The 17,097-nt window shown below is 38.2% G+C and overlaps 1 protein-coding gene across 1 annotated transcript in view; it reads right to left on the bottom strand.

Annotated features, from left to right (window-relative positions):
• XPO1 (exportin 1) overlaps window positions 1-17,097 on the bottom strand; it is a 108,904-nt gene that overhangs the window by 47,866 nt on the left and 43,941 nt on the right. Inside the window, exons 12-14 of the mRNA XM_068128363.2 lie at window positions 14,094-14,291; window positions 11,978-12,116; window positions 11,553-11,734 (exon numbers count right to left, since the gene is read on the bottom strand). Coding sequence (XP_067984464.1) covers window positions 11,553-11,734; window positions 11,978-12,116; window positions 14,094-14,291 — 519 coding nt within the window. The remainder of the gene's footprint in view (window positions 1-11,552; window positions 11,735-11,977; window positions 12,117-14,093; window positions 14,292-17,097) is intronic.

Below are 17,097 nucleotides of genomic sequence, written 5' to 3'. Positions count from 1 at the left end.
TTTTTTAGTTACAGATTCTGATGAAATAGTGGTAGTTTATGTGTTCTCTGACCAAATTGATTAATAATTTAATTTTTTTATGATTATTATTTATTTATTTTCATTATTAATCATTTATTTATTTTCTTTCTCATTTGGCCAATATCTCAGGCACCTTTTGAGCTGGGAAGCTAATATTTGGACATGAGTGACCAAGTGATGTGGCTATCAAGGATATTTTTGATTTATTGATTAATCATTTCATCTATTAATTATTTATTGATTAATCGATTAATTATTTATTGAGTAATCAATTAATTATTTAATTTTTTATAAATGACTTATTTAATTAAATTTCTAAAAGATACATCTTCGGATGAAGCACTAGTGGTTTAGTTTTGCGATTAGCCAATTGATTATGAAAATATTTTGTGATAATCTTTTATTGATTTTAATTATACAATTAATCAATCAATTAGTGTACACCTCTCCCTCCCAATGCAGCCTCAATGAGCTGCACTGCGGTATTGCCGGGTGCCTGAGGCGCCCCGGCAATGCCGCGCTGCAGCATATTTAATTATTTGGCATGGGGCGGTGTACTTTGAATGTATTTGTACTTGTTGTACACCGCTCCTTTCCTATGCCATCTCCAGGCATTGCAAATCGTCATTGCCGGGCACCAAAGGGGGCTCGGCAGTGACGCACGCTGAAAGAGAGTACTCAGTTTTCACTCTGGTTTCTTGTTTGTTGTACACCGCTCCTTTCCTATGCCATCTCCAGGCATTGCAAATCGTCATTGCCGGGCACCAAAGGGGGCTCGGCAGTGACGCACGCTGAAAGAGAGTACTCAGTTTTCACTCTGGTTTCTTGTTGTACACCGCTCCTTTCCTATGCCATCTCCAGGCATTGCAAATCGTCATTGCCGGGCACCAAAGGGGGCTCGGCAGTGACGCACGCTGAAAGAGAGTACTCAGTTTTCACTCTGGTTTCTTGCTTTCTTGCTTTCTTTCTTGTTTTCTTGGTTGTCCGGGCGATATCTCAGCCATCCTTTGAGCTAGGAAGCTGAAATTTCGGCACAGTAGTGAGCAAGTCCTTTGTCAAATACGGTATTTTTTGTTTTTTGAATAATCAATTAATTGAGGAGTTATTTAATTATTAGCGTTTAATTAAGTACTTATTTAATTAATTAAATTTCATTTATCTTCTGACCATTATTAACTCAGGCACCTTTTGAGTTAGGAAGCTGATATTTGGACATGCCAATGACCAGGTGATTTGGCTGCAAAGAATATTTTTGATTTATTAATTAATCAATTAATCGATTAATTATTTAATTATTCGATTAATGACAAAAAAAAAATTTTTTTTAAAGTTACAGATTCTGATGAAATAGTGGTAGTTTATGTGTTCTCTGACCAAATTGATTAATAATTTAATTTTTTTATGATTATTATTTATTTATTTTCATTATTAATCATTTATTTATTTTCTTTCTCATTTGGCCAATATCTCAGGCACCTTTTGAGCTGGGAAGCTAATATTTGGACACGAGTGACCAAGTGATGTGGCTATCAAGGATATTTTTGGTTTATTGATTAATCATTTCATCTATTAATTATTTATTGATTAATCGATTAATTATTTATTGAGTAATCAATTAATTATTTAATTTTTTATAAATGACTTATTTAATTAAATTTCTAAAAGATACATCTTCGGATGAAGCACTACTGGTTTAGTTATGCGATTAGCCAATTGATTATGAAAATATTTTGTGATAATCTTTTATTGATTTTAATTATACAATTAATCAATCAATTAGTGTACACCTCTCCCTCCCAATGCAGCCTCAATGAGCTGCACTGCGGTATTGCCGGGCGCCAGAGGCGCCCCGGCAATGCCGCGCTGCAGCATATTTAATTATTTGGCATGGGGCGGTGTACTTTGAATGTATGTGTACTTGTTGTACACCGCTCCTTTCCTATGCCATCTCCAGGCATTGCAAATCGTCATTGCCGGGCACCAAAGGGGGCTCGGCAGTGACGCACGCTGAAAGAGAGTACTCAGTTTTCACTCTGGTTTCTTGTTTGTTGTACACCGCTCCTTTCCTATGCCATCTCCAGGCATTGCAAATCGTCATTGCCGGGCACCAAAGGGGGCTCGGCAGTGACGCACGCTGAAAGAGAGTACTCAGTTTTCACTCTGGTTTCTTGTTGTACACCGCTCCTTTCCTATGCCATCTCCAGGCATTGCAAATCGTCATTGCCGGGCACCAAAGGGGGCTCGGCAGTGACGCACGCTGAAAGAGAGTACTCAGTTTTCACTCTGGTTTCTTGCTTTCTTGCTTTCTTTCTTGTTTTCTTGGTTGTCCGGGCGATATCTCAGCCATCCTTTGAGCTAGGAAGCTGAAATTTCGGCACAGTAGTGAGCAAGTCCTTTGTCAAATACGGTATTTTTTGTTTTTTGAATAATCAATTAATTGAGGAGTTATTTAATTATTAGCGTTTAATTAAGTACTTATTTAATTAATTAAATTTCATTTATCTTCTGACCATTATTAACTCAGGCACCTTTTGAGTTAGGAAGCTGATATTTGGACATGCCAATGACCAGGTGATTTGGCTGCAAAGAATATTTTTGATTTATTAATTAATCAATTAATCGATTAATTATTTAATTATTCGATTAATGACAAAAAAAAATTTTTTTTTAAAGTTACAGATTCTGATGAAATAGTGGTAGTTTATGTGTTCTCTGACCAAATTGATTAATAATTTAATTTTTTTATGATTATTATTTATTTATTTTCATTATTAATCATTTATTTATTTTCTTTCTCATTTGGCCAATATCTCAGGCACCTTTTGAGCTGGGAAGCTAATATTTGGACACGAGTGACCAAGTGATGTGGCTATCAAGGATATTTTTGGTTTATTGATTAATCATTTCATCTATTAATTATTTATTGATTAATCGATTAATTATTTATTGAGTAATCAATTAATTATTTAATTTTTTATAAATGACTTATTTAATTAAATTTCTAAAAGATACATCTTCGGATGAAGCACTACTGGTTTAGTTATGCGATTAGCCAATTGATTATGAAAATATTTTGTGATAATCTTTTATTGATTTTAATTATACAATTAATCAATCAATTAGTGTACACCTCTCCCTCCCAATGCAGCCTCAATGAGCTGCACTGCGGTATTGCCGGGCGCCAGAGGCGCCCCGGCAATGCCGCGCTGCAGCATATTTAATTATTTGGCATGGGGCGGTGTACTTTGAATGTATGTGTACTTGTTGTACACCGCTCCTTTCCTATGCCATCTCCAGGCATTGCAAATCGTCATTGCCGGGCACCAAAGGGGGCTCGGCAGTGACGCACGCTGAAAGAGAGTACTCAGTTTTCACTCTGGTTGTTTGTTGTACACCGCTCCTTTCCTATGCCATCTCCAGGCATTGCAAATCGTCATTGCCGGCCACCAAAGGGGGCTCGGCAGTGACGCACGCTGAAAGAGAGTACTCAGTTTTCACTCTGGTTTCTTGCTTTCTTGCTTTCTTTCTTGTTTTCTTGGTTGTCCGGGCGATATCTCAGCCATCCTTTGAGCTAGGAAGCTGAAATTTCGGCACAGTAGTGAGCAAGTCCTTTGTCAAATACGGTATTTTTTGTTTTTTGAATAATCAATTAATTGAGGAGTTATTTAATTATTAGCGTTTAATTAAGTACTTATTTAATTAATTAAATTTCATTTATCTTCTGACCATTATTAACTCAGGCACCTTTTGAGTTAGGAAGCTGATATTTGGACATGCCAATGACCAGGTGATTTGGCTGCAAAGAATATTTTTGATTTATTAATTAATCAATTAATCGATTAATTATTTAATTATTCGATTAATGACAAAAAAATTTTTTTTTTTAAAGTTACAGATTCTGATGAAATAGTGGTAGTTTATGTGTTCTCTGACCAAATTGATTAATAATTTAATTTTTTTATGATTATTATTTATTTATTTTCATTATTAATCATTTATTTATTTTCTTTCTCATTTGGCCAATATCTCAGGCACCTTTTGAGCTGGGAAGCTAATATTTGGACACGAGTGACCAAGTGATGTGGCTATCAAGGATATTTTTGGTTTATTGATTAATCATTTCATCTATTAATTATTTATTGATTAATCGATTAATTATTTATTGAGTAATCAATTAATTATTTAATTTTTTATAAATGACTTATTTAATTAAATTTCTAAAAGATACATCTTCGGATGAAGCACTACTGGTTTAGTTATGCGATTAGCCAATTGATTATGAAAATATTTTGTGATAATCTTTTATTGATTTTAATTATACAATTAATCAATCAATTAGTGTACACCTCTCCCTCCCAATGCAGCCTCAATGAGCTGCACTGCGGTATTGCCGGGCGCCAGAGGCGCCCCGGCAATGCCGCGCTGCAGCATATTTAATTATTTGGCATGGGGCGGTGTACTTTGAATGTATGTGTACTTGTTTGTTTTCTTGTTTGTTTGTTTTCTTTCTTGGTTGTCCGGACGATATCTCAGCCATCCTTTGAGCTAGGAAGCTGAAATTTCGGCACAGTAGTGAGCAAGTCCTTTGTCAAATACGGTATTTTTTGTTTTTTGAATAATCAATTAATTGAGGAGTTATTTAATTATTAGCGTTTAATTAAGTACTTATTTAATTAATTAAATTTCATTTATCTTCTGACCATTATTAACTCAGGCACCTTTTGAGTTAGGAAGCTGATATTTGGACATGCCAATGACCAGGTGATTTGGCTGCAAAGGATATTTTTGATTTATTAATTAATCAATTAATCGATTAATTATTTAATTATTCGATTAATGACAAAAAAATTTTTTTTTTTAAAGTTACAGATTCTGATGAAATAGTGGTAGTTTATGTGTTCTCTGACCAAATTGATTAATAATTTAATTTTTTTATGATTATTATTTATTTATTTTCATTATTAATCATTTATTTATTTTCTTTCTCATTTGGCCAATATCTCAGGCACCTTTTGAGCTGGGAAGCTAATATTTGGACATGAGTGACCAAGTGATGTGGCTATCAAGGATATTTTTGATTTATTGATTAATCATTTCATCTATTAATTATTTATTGATTAATCGATTAATTATTTATTGAGTAATCAATTAATTATTTAATTTTTTATAAATGACTTATTTAATTAAATTTCTAAAAGATACATCTTCGGATGAAGCACTAGTGGTTTAGTTATGCGATTCGCCAATTGATTATGAAAATATTTTGTGATAATCTTTTATTGATTTTAATTATACAATTAATCAATCAATTAGTGTACACCTCTCCCTCTCAATGCAGCCTCAATGAGCTGCACTGCGGTATTGCCGGGCGCCAGAGGCGCCCCGGCAATGCCGCGCTGCAGCATATTTAATTATTTGGCATGGGGCGGTGTACTTTGAATGTATGTGTACTTGTTTGTTTTCTTTCTTGTTTGTTTTCTTTCTTGGTTGTCCGGACGATATCTCAGCCATCCTTTGAGCTAGGAAGCTGAAATTTCGGCACAGTCGTGAGCAAGTCCTTTGTCAAATACGGTATTTTTTGTTTTTTGAATAATCAATTAATTGAGGAGTTATTTAATTATTAGCGTTTAATTAAGTACTTATTTAATTAATTAAATTTCATTTCTCTTCTGACCATTATTAACTCAGGCACCTTTTGAGTTAGGAAGCTGATATTTGGACATGCCAATGACCAGGTGATTTGGCTGCAAAGGATATTTTTGATTTATTAATTAATCAATTAATCGATTAATTATTTAATTATTCGATTAATGACCCAAAAAAATTTTTTTTTTAAGTTACAGATTCTGATGAAATAGTGGTAGTTTATGTGTTCTCTGACCAAATTGATTAATAATTTAATTTTTTTATGATTATTATTTATTTATTTTCATTATTAATCATTTATTTATTTTCTTTCTCATTTGGCCAATATCTCAGGCACCTTTTGAGCTGGGAAGCTAATATTTGGACATAAGTGACCAAGTGATGTGGCTATCAAGGATATTTTTGATTTATTGATTAATCATTTCATCTATTAATTATTTATTGATTAATCGATTAATTATTTATTGAGTAATCAATTAATTATTTAATTTTTTATAAATGACTTATTTAATTAAATTTCTAAAAGATACATCTTCGGATGAAGCACTAGTGGTTTAGTTATGCGATTAGCCAATTGATTATGAAAATATTTTGTGATAATCTTTTATTGATTTTAATTATACAATTAATCAATCAATTAGTGTACACCTCTCCCTCCCAATGCAGCCTTAATGAGCTGCACTGCGGTATTGCCGGGCGCCGGAGGCGCCCCGGCAATGCCGCGCTGCAGCATATTTAATTATTTGGCATGGGGCGGTGTACTTTGAATGTATGTGTACTTGTTTGTTTTCTTTCTTGGTTGTCCGGGCGATATCTCAGCCATCCTTTGAGCTAGGAAGCTGAAATTTTGGCACAATAGTGAGCAAGTCCTTTCTCAAAAACGGTATTTTTTTTTTTTGATTAATCAATAAAATTGAGGAGTTATTTAATTATTAGCGATTAATTAAGTACTTATTTAATTAATCAAATTTCCTTTCTCTTCTGACCATTAACTCAGGCACCTTTTGAGTTAGGAATCTGATATTTGGACATGCCAATGACCAGGTGATTTGGCTGCAAAGGATATTTTTGATTTATTAATTAATCAATTAATCGATTAATTATTTAATTATTCGATTAATGACCAAAAAATTTTTTTTTTTTAAGTTACAGATTCTGATGAAATAGTGGTAGTTTATGTGTTCTCTGACCAAATTGATTAATAATTTAATTTTTTTATGATTATTATTTATTTATTTTCATTATTAATCATTTATTTATTTTCTTTCTCATTTGGCCAATATCTCAGGCACCTTTTGAGCTGGGAAGCTAATATTTGGACATGAGTGACCAAGTGATGTGGCTATCAAGGATATTTTTGATTTATTGATTAATCATTTCATCTATTAATTATTTATTGATTAATCGATTAATTATTTATGGAGTAATCAATTAATTATTTTTTTTTTTATAAATGACTTATTCAATTAAATTTCTAAAAGATACATCTTCGGATGAAGCACTAGTGGTTTAGTTATGCGATTAGCCAATTGATTATGAAAATATTTTGTGAAAATCTTTTATTGATTTTAATTATACAATTAATCAATCAATTAGTGTACACCTCTCCCTCCCAATGCAGCCTCAATGAGCTGCACTGCGGTATTGCCGGGCGCCCCGACAATGCCGCTCTGTAGGATATTTAATTTTTTGGCATGGGGGCGGTGTACTTTGAATGTATGTGTACTTGTTTTCTTGTTTGTTTGTTTTCTTTCTTGGTTGTCCGGACGATATCTCAGCCATCCTTTGAGCTAGGAAGCTGAAATTTCGGCACAGTAGTGAGCAAGTCCTTTGTCAAATACGGTATTTTTTGTTTTTTGAATAATCAATTAATTGAGGAGTTATTTAATTATTAGCGTTTAATTAAGTACTTATTTAATTAATTAAATTTCATTTATCTTCTGACCATTATTAACTCAGGCACCTTTTGAGTTAGGAAGCTGATATTTGGACATGCCAATGACCAGGTGATTTGGCTGCAAAGGATATTTTTGATTTATTAATTAATCAATTAATCGATTAATTATTTAATTATTCGATTAATGACAAAAAATTTTTTTTTTTTTAAGTTACAGATTCTGATGAAATAGTGGTAGTTTATGTGTTCTCTGACCAAATTGATTAATAATTTAATTTTTTTATGATTATTATTTATTTATTTTCATTATTAATCATTTATTTATTTTCTTTCTCATTTGGCCAATATCTCAGGCACCTTTTGAGCTGGGAAGCTAATATTTGGACATGAGTGACCAAGTGATGTGGCTATCAAGGATATTTTTGATTTATTGATTAATCATTTCATCTATTAAGTATTTATTGATTAATCGATTAATTATTTATTGAGTAATCAATTAATTATTTAATTTTTTATAAATGACTTATTTAATTAAATTTCTAAAAGATACATCTTCGGATGAAGCACTACTGGTTTAGTTATGCGATTAGCCAATTGATTATGAAAATATTTTGTGATAATCTTTTATTGATTTTAATTATACAATTAATCAATCAATTAGTGTACACCTCTCCCTCCCAATGCAGCCTCAATGAGCTGCACTGCGGTATTGCCGGGCGCCGGAGGCGCCCCGGCAATGCCGCGCTGCAGCATATTTAATTATTTGGCATGGGGCGGTGTACTTTGAATGTATGTGTACTTGTTTTTGTTGTTTTTTGTATACAAGATTGAGGCTCGTGTAAGAGCTAACATTGACCACAAAAAGACAAACTGACACAACATAAAACATTGACAAAGGGAGCAGGAGGGGGAAGCACACAAGTACAACATTTGGGAGCAGGGACTTCGGGAGATCTGTGGGAGGGAGAGGGCTTGGGGGGGGGGGGAGGCATGGGAAGAGGGAGGGGGGGGGGGGGATGGGAGCTGCGGATGAACACCTTGTATATGATGAGGAGCTCAGGTGTGCCAAGGAAAGACTTCGCACGATGGAGGATACCCAGTCGGCGACTGGCTTTGGAGACCAGCTTGGAAATGTGGTTTTCCCAGGAAAGATCATGGCAGATAAGGAGACCCAAAAGCTTGAGTGAGAGAACTTCTTGGAGAGGGTTGTTCAGAAAGTAGATAGGAGGGTTATCCAGTCGGTCTTTTCGGAGAGACATAGTAAGAGTGTGAGATTTGTCAGGATTGAAGGACATGTTCCACTTGTTTGACCAGTCTGTGATTTTGTCCAGGTCTGCAGAGAGTGAGGAGGCTGCAGACTGCCGAGCTGAGGGATGAGGTAAAGAGCGGCAGAGAGTGGAGTCGTCCGCAGAGAGATAGAGAGGATTTTCCAGAGAGTCGGAAAGATCATTGATGAAGATCAGAAAAAGCACAGGGCCCAGAACACTGCCTTGGGGAACTCCAGCCTGAACAGGAAGGGGAGATGAGAGAAAACCATTCAGGGCCACACGTTGACTACGACCAGAGAGGAAGTCCGTAAGCCATGCGTGGAGATTTACATTGATACCATAGGAGGAGAGTATGGTGAGCAGAGCGGGGTGCCAGATGGTATCGAAGGCACATGATATGTCAAGGGATACAGCTCTGATTTCCTGTTTGGCATTAAGGACCTCCATCCATTGTTGAGACAGCAGAAGCAGCATGTCCAGAGTAGAATGACCTGGTCTGAATCCAAATTGATGATCAGAGATCAAGCCATTGGAGAAGAGGAAGGATTTGATGCAGAAGTGATGATTGATTCAATGACCTTGCTGATTATTGGGAGCAGGCTGATTGGTCTGTAGTTGCAAGGATCGGTTTTGCACATTTTTTGTGTAAAGTGGTAATGTTGGCTGATTTCCAAGCAAATGGCAGATGACCTTGAGGAAAAGAGAGGGAGAATAGAACAGAGAGAGGGTGAGATAGAGCAGCAGAGCAGGATTTTAGGACCCGTGGGCTGATGCCGTCTGGTCCAGTTGCGGAATCAGAGTCGAAGTTTGACAAAAACTTCTCCACCTTGTCAAGAGAGAAAGACACAGAGTCCAGGAGCAGCTGGGTTCGACTGGGAAAGGTGGGTACAGAGAGAGAGGTGGGTTCGGGACACAAGATTTTGAGGCAAACACAGAGTTGAGGCATTCGGCTTTTTCGCGTGCGGTTTCAGCTGTGTAGCCGTTTGAGGTGTGGGAGGGGATGGAAGGGGAACAAACACCAGAAACAGATCTGACCAGACACCACCAGGACTTGGAGGAGGGGGACAGGTTTGAGATTTCAGTCTTGAGAGTGGAGATATATTGTTTCCTGGCTCTCGTGAGGGTAGACACACACTTGCTCCGAGCTTTGTGAAAGGAGCTGAGATTGCCTTCAGTTGGACTAGCCTTCCACGAGGTGAAGGCAAGTTGCTTCATGGCAACTGCCTCACCACAAACTTCAGTGTACCATGGATGGGAAGAGGGGTACGACAACTGAAGACGAGATGGGATAAATCTGTGCATGAGAGAGAGCAGTTTACTTTGGAAGAATTCCCAGGAAGAGTTGATGTCAGAGGCAGTAGAGATGGGAGACCAGTCCAGATGATTGATGGCTGCTTGAAGACCATGCCAGTCGGCCTGAGTGAAATGCCAGACTCGTCGGTGCTGAGGAGGCTCTCTGAGAATGGCCAGAGAGATGCCCACTTTAACAAGGAAATGATCAGAAGAACCGATTGGAGCAGAATAAGAGCAGCAGACATTTGCAGGGACGTTAGTCATAACCAAGTCGAGAAGAGAAGATACTCCATTGACTGAGATCCAGGTTGGGAAATTGACAGATTGTGTCAGTCCCAGTGAGTTGCAGAAGTCCTTTGCTGAGGTGCCGTGGCTGGTGTGAGAGGAACCCACACCCAGCCAGCTGGCATGATGACAATTGAAGTCGCCACATATGAGGAAGAGAGAGTTGGGATGAGTGGATAGAAGTTGGTCCATGTTGTCAGACATGGAGATGTAAATGGAGTCATCACTGTTTGGAGGACGGCAAAAAAAAAGAAAAAAAGAAAAAAGAAAATGAATAAGTAAAAAATGAATAAAAAATAAAATCAGTAAAAAATGAATGAAAAGGATAACTAAAACGTCCGGGTTCGCCATATTCTCGGCCCCAGAAACTAGAGTTACACAAGAACAGTCGTTTTTATTCAATTCATCATATAGCCAATCCCAGTCCTGGCAACGTGCACATTCATGTGCTGCAAGCATGTCTTCACAATGTTGGCATTCTTACCACTCCAAGCCTTCCCTGCACACATTCTCCTCAATGCTGTCACTATCATTGTCACTTGGTTCCTCCAAAGTAGACGCAGTTTCAACATTCTTTAGCTGTTCTTCAATGTATTCGGGTTTGAAAGAATATGGTTCTTGTCCAGCATAAAGATCCATTGCTACGGCGAGCTGTGTTCCAATGCGGCGGATTAGTAACAATCTACTGGCGCTGTGACGGCACTTCCAAAAGCGCTTCCACCGATGCACGGTGTTACAAGGTATCTCTTCGAAACAGAACTTTTTGTTAAAATTTCTGTTCTACTTGGAGCATTGCTGAAAATGTTTTGTGCACGTTTGGACAAAATATATTTAAATATCCGTTTAAGTGAGTGTTAATTTATTGCTGGGTTTAATTGTGGTTTAAGAGGTAGTTTGCTTGCAGCATCTAAGAAACGCTGACAATAGTTAGTGAAAGAAATATTGGAGATATCAAGCATTCAGCGAGGTCTGGGATGGCACTTGACTCAAAGTGCAGAATACATGTCAGCATAATGGAGACAATAACACAAAGATAAAACGAAACACAAAACTAAACCAGAGTAACGTCGTCTCCAATTTGCTCAAATAAACTGCTGACGATACACGCAGTGCTAATTGGTTTAAAGTGTTGACGACCTTACCTTGATGACTGTAACCAGAAACCGCTTCTCATCTTCCTCATGCATGGCACCACTGATTGATCCAATGGCCCAACAAAGTGTGTTCAAGTTCTTCCATGACCACTCAAGTCCGTTGACTTGTGCATGTAGCTTCTCCGTCATGATACGCTCCGTATCCGCATAGTCCAAATGGGTAAGATACACTGGGTGAGCGGGGGAAAGTCAAGAATAACTTGGAGGAATATTTTTTTTAACAATTAAGTTTGAGAAATCAATCCCTGATATTGGATTGATTATTTGCAGATCGCTTTCAACTATATAATCAATTATTGCAACTGGAAAAGTAACATGCCGTTGAAAAATAAAACAGCTTTGGCTGGAAGAACTCTTTTATGAGCACGCATCACTGCACACCTGACAGGAAAGCAAACATGTCACCTCCATACCCAAGGTCTCCCTCATGTTCTTGTAAAGGTTGATGGAATCTGTGTCCTTCATGAACTCGCGGACGACCTCGCCTTGTTCATTTTCCACCACCAACACCTCCTCTGGCTTTGCCATACGGCTCACCATTGTCAGACGAACCTGGTACGGTCACACAACGTCCATCATCAACTACCTCAGTTGAATAGGGAGCCAGCCATATATTGAGGTCCGGTCGGTGTGAATCACAGTTAATTCGCCCCAATGTTGCTGGAACTTTGCCCAATAATAGACTTGTATTACAATCTAATTAATGAATGTTGGATGGGAGTGTTTTGTGAAGGATTTGCCCCGATATATGTCCAAAGTTGTTGTATTCAAAGTGGGTGACTATGATGGACACGATGGAGTACATCTTCTTGTCCTCTTCCCTTTACAAGGAGTGAAGTCTGATGGCACCAAGCTTCAGTCCTCCCTTGACCATGATACTTCTCCACTTCCACCTGTCCTCAACTCTCTCCACTCGCCAACCACCCCCACGTCACCGATATCTCTCTTCACACAATCCTCCCTTCAAAACCGTGGTCTACCCTGTTTTCCTCCTACCTTGATCCCTCAACTTATCCGCTCTTTGCCATTCTCTCTTTCTCCATCCACACCAAGTCTCCAGCCCATCTCAGCCGGGATTTCACCGATCTCCCTGTCAAGCTCATCTGCAAAACAATCTCCTCCCTCAGTTCATCCATTCTCCTTCTTTCTACCCTCTTCACTCCCACAACCATCCTGACGCAATCCTACTACAATGTTTGTCTTTAATCAAATTTGTAATTTCGCTCTTAAATAAATTCCTTTGTGACTTTGAAAGGGGACATTGTTGGAGCTCGTAGGGCTGGGGGTTGTGACCAAAACCTCAAAACCTCATAAGGTATTGAGAGGAACAGTCTCCGAAGGAATGGCAGCTTGGGAAAAAAGTAAAATAAAAAATAAAAAAAACTACAAGCTAGCCCAACAGTGGTCTGAAGTGCAAGCTGGATAATTGGGACAGATGCGTGTTGTCAAGAATTAAAAGTAAAAATCCCAGGAAAACAGGTCCAAAGTGATTACAGAACCGAAAACACACCAAACCCGATCAATGTCTATCAAAACAACTCATCGTGAGTTGCACAAAATTGAGTTTCATGGCAGAGCTGCCATATGCAAACCCTTGATGATGAGAATAAATGTGTTGGCCCGCAAAAGGTGGTGCATGGAACACCAGGACTGGACTTTGGAGCAGTGGAGAAATGTAATATGGTCAGATGAGTCCCGTTCACCCTATGTCCACAAGTGGTAGATGGTACGATTGGAGACAGCCCAAGGACGCCTACTAACTGTCTTCTACCAACAGGCAAGCACGGAGGAGGTTCTGCAATGATTTGAGCAACAATCTCATGGAAATCTTTAGGCCCAATTATTACAGTACCTGGCTGAGTAACTGCCAATGACTATGAAACAATCGTTAGTGACCATTTACATCCCATGACACAAAAATTATCTCCTGAAGGAGGTGGCATTTTCTAAGATAACACTCCAATACACACTGCTACACTACAAATATTAAATCCAGGTTCCAATAAGATACGATTGAAGTAAAACATCTTCCTTGGCCTGCTCAAGCAACAGGTTTGCATATTTATTAGAGCCATCAAGGTAATTTCTCAAGAACAGACTGAAGAGCAGATAACATATATATCGATCAGATGTGCTACACCTGTACCAGTAAACCCATGCAGGATTGTCTCTGGATTGTCTGGTGAGGGGAATGGGCCATTACAACAAAGGCACGAGCACGATTGTGAAAACCCATGTTCCGCTACGCGGAGGATGGGCTAACGAGACTTCTGGAGCACATGGTTTACTCAACCGGTGGATAATCCACGATGTACCAGAAAAGGTTTTGGTTATGTCCATGTCTCCCACAAAATTGACAACAGATTTCCATTCTAAATGAGCTGTATTTATTACTTTTCTGCTTCCCAAACATAAAAAACAGTTTTAAATTGTGTGTAATGTGTGTAACGTGTCGGTAACAGATGCAGCTGGATGAAAAGAAAAATGACAGCAGAGGTGATGATGATGACAAAGTGCAGATGCGCGAACCTTAGAGAGTACAGGTAGATAGATCTGTCGGCGAGGAGGCACTTCCGTGTGGTGGTTCCCGAGAAGCAGCGGTGAAGGAGCGGAAGGCATGGGGTTTTCACGATACAGCTCCGATGCCAAGTGGTTCCAGTATTCCAAACATATCTTAAAAATCTCGGTCTCGTCCACTTCCGAAATGAGAACCATGTAGTGCAAAGCCTGAATGCACAATATACATTTTCTGGAGGACATTCGAATAGCAAAGTCTCAAACAAAACCAGAAAAAAATGGAGTACCACAGTAAACAAAGAAATCCAAAAAAAAACAAGACCGATGATAGTGTAACAGCGGTGTAGCCGGGCTTGTTTGATGTTTTAGTTGAAGAGGATAGTATGACCTGGGTGGGGATACCAGTTAGCAAATAATGTAAGTATTAAATTATTTTGACTTCAGGCATGGACATCCGGTTCGTGAATGACTTGGGCAAAACAAAATTTTTAAAAGCGGCGAATGCCAAATGATGAACCCATAAATTTCACATTCCTGTGCCACCTTCAGTCAAACGTCAGATATTGACAACACCTTCTCTACATTTTCATTCCAAACAGCATCATTCATCATTCCAATTACAAATTAATACCATAATATTGATATATCAAAATATAAATGTTAAATCACGATTGAATCGAGATATTATCAAACCAGCGACCGTCATCATCTGTTCACTTCCAGATTTGGAAGCAAGTTAAGTGTCGATCACATTTCAAAATCATAATTGTATTGAGGAATTTCTGACACATCCTACCTATGTTACGACACTTGCTGGGACCCCAAAACGTTCCACAAAAGGTTATTATATTTACTTTTACTAAAATATGCAACTGTAATGGTTATGAAATGCTGTCCCCATGTCATGTGACCAGATCCTCAGCTCTGATTGGCGTACGTTTGTGGAGACATTCGGACAGACAAACGCTGTTCTAGACGTACGCAATAAAAAAAATGATGTGTATATGTATATATATGTATATATATATATATATATATATATATATATATATATATATATATATATATATATATATACACAAACAAACAAACAAATACACACACACGACAGTTCGATAAGGGTAATCTAACTTTAACATACATTTATTAAAGGACAAAAATAATGCACATCAATGACAAAAATGCAATACACCTCTGTGAACAAACAATGGCCATGATATTTAAACTTGCGCTATCCGACTATGGATCAGCAAACACATCAATTAATAAAACTGATGTGTGATGAATGAAGATCAACATACAAAGACAATGAAAAATCTTTGTAACAATAACTCAGACAAATTTGTTTCTCTCATCTTTCCATGACGTGTTAAGTGCCAGAACTCTCAGCCATTATTGCACCACAAATCACCAATCATGATGGAAACGTGATCAGTATCGTCTTCCTCTACCATGGTCCTCAATCTTGTGAAGATTATATATATATATATATATATATATATATATATATATATATATATATATATATATATATATATATATATATATATATATATATATATATATATACAGACTTGGCATTTAATATGGAATATTTTTTTTGTGGAGGTGAACTTAGTTTTCAAAATGTCGTAGAACCAAAAGTTCATTGGAATTATGTTGAAATTATTCTAGATTTTGTTAATGTGACCTTTAAAAGAAACAAAAACCACATTAGACATTTCGAAACAAATAAATTGATCCTTGAAAGTGATGTAAACTGATATTGAACTCAATTCATGGACAGTACTGTGTTAAACTTCTGTACGTTTTCCAGAAGTATCTCTTTATTTTGCACATTAGCCAAATTTTTTTTTTAACAAAAACAAAAGTTAAATTACGACTGGGATTACGGACAGTAAAATTACAGTTCAGTACTTCGTGTAACCCCCACGAGCATTCAGGAGAGCACGTACACGTCGAGGCATGCTGTTCACGAGATTTGCCAAGGTTTGGACAGGAATCGCTTGCCATGCAGTGACAATAGTCTGCTGCAATTCACGCACAGAGGTCGGTTGCTGGTCCAAGTGGTCGATTTGACGCGTTAATTCTGCCCACAAGTTCTCTATCGGATTCATATCCGGGGACATGGCAGGCCACTCCATATGCTCTATACCACGGTCAGCAAGAAAGTGTTGGAACATGCGAGCAGGATGAGGCCGTGCATTGTCATCTTGGAAGACAAAGTTTCCTCGAAAGGCTGCACGAGCAAATGGAAGCAATGTTTCTTCCAGAATGGCCCTGTACTTGAACTGGTTCAGGTTTCCATTCAGAACAACCAGGTCAGTTTTGCCCCCTGCATGAAAAGCAGCCCAAACGGTCACCCCACCACCTCCAACTTGGACTCTTGGCACTATAAAATCTTTGTTGTAGGCTTCATGCACTTGTCTGCGCACTCGGACGTGGCCATCTTGACGATAGACCAGAAATCTAGACTCGTCACTGAAGATCACGTGATTCCAGTGTCCTGGCTGCCATTGACGGTGCTCTCTGGCCCACTGCAATCGGCGCTGGCGGTGTTGTCTGGTCAGGCGTGGCTTTCTCAGGGGACGCCTGGCACGATAGCCTGCTTGAACCAGTCGTTGGTTGACTAGCCTTCTGGATACAGGCACATTTGTCAGTTGCTGCCACTCAGCCCTAAGCCGATTAGCTGACTTGGTACGGCCACTAACTGGTGCAGCTGGCGATCATCCCTCCTTGTGGTTCTGCGGGAACCTCCTGGCCTCGGTATTGGAGTAGGGACACCACTCTGAGCATTTCGTTTCAGGATCTTTGACACCTGACCTTGAGTGATGCCATACTGCCGAGCAATAGCACGTTGTTTCATGCCGTAATTTCGTAAAGCCACCACTCCATGACAAACAGCATTGTCGAGTTGATGGACCATCTCCAGAGGAAGCGGCAATAACTTTTGGAGACGTGCAGCAGTTGTTTTCCACTAATACAGAACGCAACAACCCTTGTATACCCGACTGTG

Source organism: Myxine glutinosa, chromosome 9 (assembly GCF_964187855.1).
Source record: "Myxine glutinosa chromosome 9, kmMyxGlut1.1, whole genome shotgun sequence".
Taxonomy (NCBI): Eukaryota; Metazoa; Chordata; class Myxini; order Myxiniformes; family Myxinidae; genus Myxine; species Myxine glutinosa.
Note: the sequence above shows the minus strand (reverse complement) of the source record. Positions and strands in the feature narration are given on the sequence as shown.